General features: G+C 42.1%; 1 protein-coding gene across 2 annotated transcripts; it reads left to right on the forward strand.

Annotated features, from left to right (window-relative positions):
• Positions 1–385: 385 nt before the first annotated feature.
• On the forward strand, positions 386–7,633 carry LOC125988088 (target of Nesh-SH3-like). 2 transcript variants are annotated; one of them, XM_049752891.2, is made up of 19 exons: positions 386–665; positions 1,458–1,637; positions 2,478–2,546; positions 2,617–2,749; positions 3,685–3,866; positions 3,984–4,036; positions 4,238–4,277; positions 4,497–4,556; positions 5,010–5,057; positions 5,132–5,204; positions 5,250–5,392; positions 5,458–5,547; positions 5,615–5,824; positions 5,963–6,068; positions 6,165–6,244; positions 6,345–6,374; positions 6,448–6,606; positions 6,681–6,803; positions 6,874–7,633. In XM_049752891.2, the coding sequence occupies exons 1-19, from the start codon at positions 578–580 to the stop codon at positions 6,987–6,989; spliced, it is 1,983 nt and encodes a 660-aa protein (XP_049608848.1). In that variant the 5' UTR covers positions 386–577; the 3' UTR covers positions 6,990–7,633. The 2 variants fall into 2 exon arrangements, with proteins under 2 accessions (XP_049608848.1, XP_049608846.1); XM_049752889.2 differs by having other exon boundaries at positions 390–665; positions 5,132–5,392.
• Positions 7,634–9,790: the final 2,157 nt, after the last annotated feature.

A 9,790-nucleotide genomic window follows, 5' to 3' on the forward strand; every position in this document is an offset into this window, starting at 1 on the left:
AGTAAAGCCTGCCCTATTCAAAGCAACAATATCCAGCCTCTATAACGTAGCACGAATTTCCCGTGCACATCTGAATGTCTTGCAGCTGCAGCCTTGAATGTTTATCTGCTGTGTCCTGTCGACAGATGTTTGTTGTTTATAATTAAATTTGCCCATGGCATTCTTGTCATCGGTCGTCGTTCAAAAGTGAACGCATCACTGAACGACTCCTGTCGACCACGTTTTGACGAGTAAAAAATTATAAACAATCCAGCACGTGGTCTTGTTGATCTGGACTGATGATGAATGTTTGTGATCGCAATCAGGACTAATTTGAGATTCAATCCTGCTCTCCAGGGGACGACCCTCAACTACGGGTGTGTTTGTCATGTTTTGGGACTTTCCTCTTTCCCCTCGGAGGTGATGAGGGGGGTGGGAGTGTTATCCAAGAGGCAAAAGTGAATGTTTGAGGAAGGGCCACACCCCCTGCTGCAGCTATATAGCTCTCCACTCTCAAAGTCATTTGAGAGTTGAGGACATCTTGAAGCTTTTGTCTTGCTCCTGCTCAGCATTCTTCCAGCTCTTCTTCGTTCACTTCATGGCTGGCACCGCTCCCCTCCTCCTCCACCTCCTGCTGCTCGGAGCTGCAGCTCTGCCCAGCTGCATCCCAGCGCAGAGGACCCGAGGTAGGCAATCAGTCGATGATGACCACTTGTCGCAAGATGAAGCATGAGTGTGGGCCTAACTTGTTAAGATTAAGATTTGATATTTCCTTGGGGCAGAGTCAAAATAATACACAGGTCAGGTCTTTTTTTTTTCAATGCATGAAACTATTGTAGAAAATATTGCTTAGATCATCAAATTATATAGTATTTTTGGAGTTCTACTTTGCAAAAAGTGTTGTGAATGTTAAAAAAAAAGACATAGCAAACAGTTGAGCTGGCATCTATGGTCCTTAAAACTAATTATCTCATTTCCCCCAATTGATCAAATGGAGATTTAAAGTGCAAAAATAAATTCATTTTGGTACATTAGCGTTATATTCCATGCCTGCTCATTTAGGTTGCAGGAGAAGCGATGTGATCATTGTGATGTGTGCATGATCATTTCCATGGTCCGCCTCACTGCGCTCTGCTCGAAGTTGCGTAAGGCTGTCAGAAGCTGTCAAGAGCGGTGCCAAGAACAACAGGATGCCAGGCTTGTCGTGCCTGTTGCTGCACATGGAAGTTCATTGGCAGAGAGGGCAAAAGTTGACACAATCATGTTCAAACAGAAGTACAGATCCGGACAGGAAAAAAAACAGACAGGTGGAAAGTTGTAGTACAAACTCAATTTCTTTAAATAGCACGGATTGGTTTTGAAATATAAGGCATAAAAATAAAAAGCCATCAAAAAAATTAATTCTCAAGTGCAGGAGCAAAGTATTTATACACTATGGCATTCAAATGTCCATGATGTCTTCTCCCTTCTCATTACAGTTCATCGGCACAACGTAAAAGTCAAGATCAACGCCACCGGTGACACGATCATCATGAAGTTTGTGCCACAGAATCCCAACTTGAAGCTGGAAGGTTACATTCTTGGTTATGGCAGCAGCCTCACCTCCAAACAATTCATCCCTTTGCCTGAAAACGGGATACCCTACCAGGCCGAGATGGGTAAATATTCACACTTCTTTACGAATAAGGCTATATTTTCATTTTCACCTGACAGATTCTGCAATTACATTATCGAGTCCTGCATTTTTTTTTTAATTTTAAATATGTTTTCTTCTAAAATTGATTAGTTAATATGAATTCCTTCATGTTTTGTTTTAGTAAGCATTTATCTAATTATGCAATAAAATTTGATAAAATACATTGGTAATTTAGGTAATAAAACTAATTAGTAAATTGGACTCAATTATTTTTTTTATCAAGCAAATAAAGATACATACAAGTTTGCCCACTAGCTAATGCGTGACCCTGACATGATATCACGCTCATGTAAAGACAGCCATGTGGAAACAGCAAACAGATGTTTGCCTCGAGTCCTTTTTCCCCAACTTTTATTCCTGTAGGACCAAAAGTTTACATTTATGACTTTCGGGTGATGGATTTCATTGGCCGCTCGAGCAGCAACAGGAAATGTGCTCAGAAGCATCCATCAATACACGTTGTAGCGTCACGAGAAATATTCTAGAATGTTGTCAGTGGCGTTATTAAAAAAGGTTTAGTGTGTTTTTAAATCATTTGTATTGAAAAGTTGTATGATAGAAATGTTCACGTATGTACTAGAAGGATTTCTTGTCTGTTTTTTTGTTTCTCCTCATTTTAATTCAGCCTCAGCTGTGCTCCACTGACTGTCATATTTAGTATTTATATTTAAGTGTTTCATGTTGCTAGGTTACCAAGAGGGTGAGCTGCGGGAGTGAAATGTGAAAACACAGAGTGAAAAGTCGAAATGTGTCATTTACGAAAAGAGTTTCTCCATAACAGATCAATCATCTGCTTCTTTAGACGCAGAGCCTAAGTACCTCGTGGCCGTGCAGCCGGTCCTTCCCAACGACGTGACCAAACACTGCACAGGTATGTGAGTGCTTCCTCTGTTTTTTCTTGTTGGACGCAAGTCCTCACTTTGTTTTCACTTTGCGCACAGGAAAGGTGAACTTGGACAAGCCGCTCAATCTGGTGATTGGCACCGTCAGCCCTACGGCCGTGCTGTTGTCCTGGGGGAACCATCTGAAAAGTTCTTACGATAGGGACATCCTGGATGATTGCCTGGAGGACGGGTGAGATCCGCAGCCTCGCTTTCTGACATTGTTTTGGTGCTGTGGCCCATGTTGATGTGATTTGAGGAGATTTAAGCCATTCCAAACCTTTTTCAGGGGGCGCTAACACTTTTGCTATTCATGGTAGGGTAGCTCCTCGACCTCAATATAAATGCTAATTGTGCTGTGACATATCACAATATATATGCTGTCAAAACGTCAACCATATGATACAGTTGACAGCTATTGGATTAGCCCTGTTGCTATGCTAATGTAATCATCACACATCACTACTTCCTAGACAGCAAGATGCCACACAATGGCTTTTAGTCTGAGCTCAAAATGGAAAAATAAATCCGTCAACTTGAGTAGTGAATTGCAAATCTGCAATGGGGAACACTACATGATGGTACATCATCACTACATCACAGACATTTGTTTCCACATGTTATGTGAGGTGTGTTCAGCAATGATCCTGCTGCTGAGAGATGTTCAGTTGAAGAATGTTTTTCTAGCTCAGTTCCATTTGTCCCTCACCTTTACTATAAATGTCACTTTTTCCATCTTTTCCCACCATGAAAAAATTGATATTTCCTTTTCTGTCAAACCACTTGGAGAAGAAGTTGGAAAGCTTGAGCTTGATTTTGAAAGCATTGTCTCCCTGCCAGAAAATGACCCATGAGAGAGCAAAAAAGAACAAAATGCAAAAAACTTTAGATGTGTTTTGTAGGTGAGGTGCTCCACATTCTTCTTAAAAAGATGTGAAAGGGATTTTACAAATCGATTATCTTCAGGCTAGCGTTTTTTTTTTTTTTTTAATGTATCTTGAAAGTTTTACAACTGCTTCACATTTCCATATTTTAACTCTCAAGTCTCCACCTGACCTTGGATAAAACATCGAAAAATAAAAGGTGCGGAGGATAGAACCCTGAGGAACATCTTCTTGTTTCCATTAGTTTCTACACTATCCGCTACCGGGAGAGAAACAGAAAATGGATCTATCAGACGTGTCCGACAAGTGACACAGTCATCGACAACCTGACTCCTGACACTCCCTATGAATTTGGTGTCCGTTCCAACAAGGATGACCGCAGTGGTGCCTGGAGCAAAGCCAAGATCCAAAATACCAACATGGCAGGTAAGGAGCCAACGACATTCACTGCCGAACAGCATTACGACTGCAAAGTCACGTTGATTCATTTATTTGCTTGGTATGTTTTTGTTTTCTTTCATGTCCATCTCCTTTGTGTTTCAGCTAAGAAAATACAGAGGCCACCTAAATTGCGTCTTCCTCTGGTGAAGCCACTGGTAGGTAAAGTGATAAATGCTCATTTTTGTGTTTTATTCTGGCATTATTTGGAATAATACATTGAAGCAGCACTTTTAGGACTGGCGGCAAATAGCAAAACGCCTATATTAAGAGCATGCACCCTAAATATACCCCAAACATAGATCCTGACCTTGATCTTTTTATTAATGTGAATCTACGACCTGTTTTTTGTGTTTCAGAACCCTCTCAGGCCCCGTGCTCTATTCCCGCCGCGACCAGGTAGCCCCTCCATCAGAATTATTGACTTTTATCACAATAGTTTACATCAGGCCTGTACGATTATTCGATAACCAAAACATCAAGTTTTTGCGTCAGGCTCATTTTTGTTTTGCCAGTTTCCTGATCTCAAGCTTGCATTTTCGCTCATGTAAATAAACACCTAAAGGCTATGGAGTAATTGAGTATAAAGTGTACCGCTGCTCTTTTTCCTCTCAAAAGTGAATGGACACCGGGATTTTCCACTCATCAAGCCTGCCCTGTGGACACGTCCTCGTTCAGGTAAACCCACCTCTTTGAGTCTAAACCACTCGATGGCCAAATTTGTTGATAGTCATGGCATCATGCCAGAGTAGCAACAATGAGTCCCGCTTGTTCTTCAGTGATGCTGGACAGATGCTTCCTGGACTGCTAGCCTTCTTACTTTTAAGATCCTCCTGAAAATTGCAAATGAAGTCGAGCCAAGATACAAATGTTACCTGGTAGCTTGGTGGTCGCCATCTATGTTTACACAAAGCTAATCGGAAGGAATGTGGCTGCAGGCCTTATTACCTTTCAGCTTTCTGCCGTGACTTGTTCACTCTCTTATGGGAAAGACTCCACTGGGGATGGGAATTATTAAAGTGGTGTTCCACATCTAACAGATTTTCCGTCTGTCAAAATGTAATAAGGAAGGTGTGAGTTATATTCTTGTTTTGATGAGTGATGATGTGTGATGTGGTTTGGCTGTTTTAGGCTCTCTCAACAAGAAAACAAACCTGCTTGGAAAAGCCAACCAATCAGGTGAGGTGACAAGTGAGCCGGATGCGCCTATTGTTTGGTCATTTTCCGTTTGCTAAGTTGATTTTGTTCCACAGAAAAGACCAATGACCGGAAACACACAGACAAACTGGCAGCCCTCCAGCCCAAAGTCCCGGTGGCCACCGCCAAGTCAACGACTGCCAGGCCAACCACTGCCAGGCCAACCACTGCCAGGCCAACCACTGCCAGGCCAACCACTGCCAGGCCAACCACTGCCAGGCCAACAACTGCCAGGCCAACCACTGCCAAGCCAACCACCGCCAGACCAAACAAGCACGAACAGAAACACACCACCACTACGTCACCCTCAACGCAAGGTACGACATCGTGCATCTCTTGCTTGGACAGATTTTGAGCCCAAACGTGACGCTTCGTCTTACAGACCCTCAACAAGAATCGTGGGAAAGCTCAGACTTATTTCAGTCGCAGCCAACCTCAGACGTTGACGCCATGGGCAAAAAGCGTTACGTGGGTAAGTGTCTCTTGTGACGACTCAGCGAGAATCGAGACTTGAGCATCCCACCCTTCTCTAACGGCAGCACCTCACGTCATCTACCAAACGGGCAAGAGAGCGGACGAGCCATGTTCGATTACATCGTCCTTGAACTTCTTCCCAGAGGACGAGCGCAGCGACGTCAATGTGACGGCTGTGCCCAAGTCGCCACCCTCCAACCTCACTGTGGTAACGGTGGAGGGATGTCCTTCCTTCATCATTCTCGACTGGGAGAAGACCAACAATGACACTACAGGTGCAAAACGGCTGTAGTGTTAAAAGTTAAACATGAAGAAATCGCAACATTCTTAGTTGGCAGTCGATAATGTCAGATAGACTTTGGAAAATAATGTCCAAAACAGCTAACCGTTAGCCACTCCTGTGGTTTCTTCAGAGTATGAAGTCATTTCAACCACAAAAGGACCCGACGGTGAGAAGGTTTCCATTTTGACCACCGACCAGACGCACACAGCAGTGGAAAACCTGAACCCAGAAAGCAGGTAAGCTTAGGATCCGTCAGAACCAGCTCCACATGATCTTGCGTTGGCTTGAGTGGAACAAAAGTGGAATTAAATGTGTGCTGTGCTTTATGATAGTTATGAGTTTAAGGTGAAGCCAAAGAACGACTTGGGCACGGGTCCATCCAGTGAGCCAGTGTCCTTCAACACCGAATCCGGTACGAGAAACTTGCATCTTGCATATGCATCTTTTCTTGATCAGAAACAGTCTGGAAGTTTTGCAGTGATTGGTGTTCTTTTCAATTCATATCCTCACAGCCGACCCTCGAGTTAGCGAGAACGTGTCAGGTGAGGACAGAGTTTGTCTTTAATGATCCGGGATCGGTATAGGACAAATGAGACGATGTGATTGTCTTGACAGGTAAAGATGCTATCTGGACGCAGTTCCCCTTCAAGGCAGACTCTTACTCCGATTGTAATGGGAAACAATACATCAAGAGAACCTGGTACCGCAAATTTGTGGGAGTCCAGCTATGCAACTCGCTTCGGTACAAGATCTACCTGAGCGACTCGCTAAATGGTGAGTCTCCTTCGCCGCCACTGGAAAGAAATGAGGCTTCAACATCCTTGCGTATTGATCCATCTGCACCTCAGGTAAATTCTACAACATCGGTGACGAAAGCGGCTTCGGCGAGGATCACTGCCAGTTTGTTGATTCGTTCCTGGATGGAAGAACCGGGCGACAAATCAGTGCAGCCCAGCTGCCATCCAGATCTGGTAAGACCCTTTTTGATACTGCATCGCAGATGACAGGAAGAGCTCGAAGAGACTCATGTTTATCATTTAGGCTTTCATCGAGCAGTGCGACAGGAGCCTGTTCACTTTGGTCCAATCGGCAGACATTCCCACATTAGCTACGTCTCTTGGTATGAGTGTGGAACTCCCATCCCAGGGAAATGGTAAGCCATGATTTTTTTGCCAGGTCATATTCTGCTATGGGACATTATTTGACCTTTGCCATGGTGACAAGTGTTGCTGGCTACCACATGTGGAACTCTAAAATGAACAACTCAGTTGGACGTTACCTCATCAGTGTGGAAATGAAAGTTCTATATTTGCAATTTGCACATCAGAAATGTCTTTTTCTGGGCACACGGAGAATTTACTGTCCTGAAAATGTTGGGAGCTTAAAGCAGCAGCCAAGCTTTTGTATTTTGCTGCTTTAACTTGCTAAACATGCATGTCCATGTAAAAAACAGAATGTTAAATCAGCTATATTGGGTCAGCTTCTCTTGCGGGGTGCTGTTAAAGATGACACAATACAAGACTGTTTAACTGGTTTTAAATGTGTGCATTAACATTGTAAGTCCAAAAAGTGGAACAACAGGGTGCTTTTCTTCTGTATACAAGTACTTTTTGCCCCAAAAATTGTTGGTTTTCCGAATGTCATTTGTATTTACTTGTAATTGTTCAAAGTATCCGTTTTGTGTGTATGATGTTACTTTGATGGCATGAAAGCACCGGAAGCTCTATTCCGGTTTTATACAGTGTGAAAATATGGTTGTGTTTATATTTGAACAAATAAAGACTTCAATTATTTTTCATAATGTTTGGGAACATTCGCTTACTTCAAACATTAATGAGCGCTGAGTAAATGTTTTTTTTTTCCCGAGGATCAGAATTCAAACAAATAATGTGCTGGAACAAAAGCAATACCTCAGTTCAAATATGCAAGCTATCGAATATTTTTTTTTTATTAATTATTCCATCAAGGCTATTATAATCCCAAGTGTCTATTTGATGTCTCGAACAAACATAAAGTAGCCAATGAGCGCATACATTTGCCTCTAGCGGGGGCATATTTTTTTTAAAAGGGAAAATGATGACAAACGATTTACCACAATGGGGAATCCAGGAGGAGAGGTAATGAAAACATCAGCAGGAAGTCATGTCAGCATAAGGACGTAAGCTTGAGTCTGTCACGGTTACGTAACACTGGGCCATCATCCATTCCTAAAAAAAACATGGAAAAGCTCGAGTGGCATGATTCATTTCAACAAAAGTGGCACTGCATTGGCGCCTGGTTTGAACTCCCATCATTCTGCAGCCATCAAATACAAAATGGGGGGAGGGGAAGGGGCTGTGTGAAAAGTTTGGCTTTTGAAAAAACACCCACCAGCTAGTACAACTGCCACTTAAACAATGTTTTTTTTTTTCAGATTTGTAAATAATTGATGAAAAGCAGCAAATGACATGCTGTCTCCCACCAATTTCTGCTGCAAAAACCCAATATACATTTTTTACAATATACTCACACGTGATAGGAACCAGATCAGACCATGAATAGCAAAAATCTGCAGTATAATTCCATGACAGTATAAATGCATGGTGGATTAGGGAGAGATAACCCAGTGATTCGTTAAATAGAACTGAGATTTTGGTATCAAGTAAATCAAGTAAATATTGGTGCCAGTATTGCCGATGCCTATACTTTTAAATATTATGCTATTTTGAATTGCTTGTTCTATTAAACAATATCTTTTGAGCAAATTCAACATTCTTGTTGGGTTCTTAACTGTGACCAACTACCTTCAATGGAAAAACCAGTGTTGTTGATTTAAATAGCATTGTACAAAGTACATAGTAGTAATCTGCATATTCTTAGTCTCTGCCTCTTTTAAATTCCTTTAGTCCAGACACCTTCTTTGAGCTTGTTTTGATTGGATTAGTTACATAAGATAATCCTTGCAACCTTATTTACCATTGTTAGGCTTCCTTTCCGCTGCCAGTCAGAGAGAAGATAAGAGGAAAAAAATTCCACGCTCTGGTTGCAGGTGGTTTACTTGCAGTCAACTTCAAGTATATTCTCACTCCGACAATATATTTTATGATAGGCCACAAAAATAAAGCAATATCGTGTAGATAGAAAAGCTCAAACAAAGGAAATGATTTTTAACGTATCAAGTCCGTCACGGTACACATTATTTGAAAATAACCAAAATCATAGGAATAAGAAAGAATCGAGACTAGCCGTTTGGTATTGATGCAATACCAATAGTCACATTAGTATTGATTTTTGAAAGTTTTAGACTTGCTTCAAGTGAAATTTAAAACAGAAGCAAAACAAGATTTTCAGCCGTTGAAGTTTCTGGCTGATTGACATCCTTGGATGGAGTTTTTTGGACATGTGGTGACTCTTTGACTGGAACTGTACCTTGAGGCGGCATTTATAGGACATGCAGCCTTGAGCTGCCAAGCTGTTTCCCATCAAATCCAGTTATGTAATCTGCCATCTTCCTTCGTGCTTGTCTAAGCTTGTTGGCCACGGGTGCGGCAAGCGGCATTCCTGAAGACCCTGTGGCAGATCAGGCCAATCGCAGCGCAGGTCAATGATCCAAGCGCAGCGATGCGCCATTGTCATTATCTTTGCAGCGACTTGCAAAGGTGACTTCTCAGTGAATGGCCAGTGTAGCTTGTGGCAAAAGTATTCACTCTCTGTACTTAAGTAGAAATACAGATACTTGCGTAGAAAAAGACTCTGGTATTTACCTTTAAGCAATGGATATTTGAACACAAATGGAGGAGCAAGACATGTAAACAGACAATATTACAACGCTAACAGGCATTCATTCTTCATCCTCTGCAAAAACAGCTCATATTTGCTTGTGAATGGCGACGAGCTAACGCTAGCTCTTCTTTGTTTGCCAGTATGACTGCGACCAAGGCGAGCACAACCGAAGCAGCAGTAAGTGAATTTAATTGAA

Source organism: Syngnathus scovelli, chromosome 2, assembly GCF_024217435.2.
Source record: "Syngnathus scovelli strain Florida chromosome 2, RoL_Ssco_1.2, whole genome shotgun sequence".
Taxonomy (NCBI): domain Eukaryota; kingdom Metazoa; phylum Chordata; class Actinopteri; order Syngnathiformes; family Syngnathidae; genus Syngnathus; species Syngnathus scovelli.

Coding starts and splice junctions, on each gene's coding strand:
- LOC125988088 (XM_049752889.2), top strand. CDS start 578: ATGGCTGGCACCGCTCCCCTCCTCCTCCACCTCCTGCTGCTCGGAGCT. Junction 4,037..4,237: donor TTCCTCTGGTGAAGCCACTG/GTAGGTAAAGTG, acceptor TTTGTGTTTCAG/AACCCTCTCAGGCCCCGTGC. Junction 5,058..5,131: donor TGGAAAAGCCAACCAATCAG/GTGAGGTGACAA, acceptor TTTGTTCCACAG/AAAAGACCAATGACCGGAAA.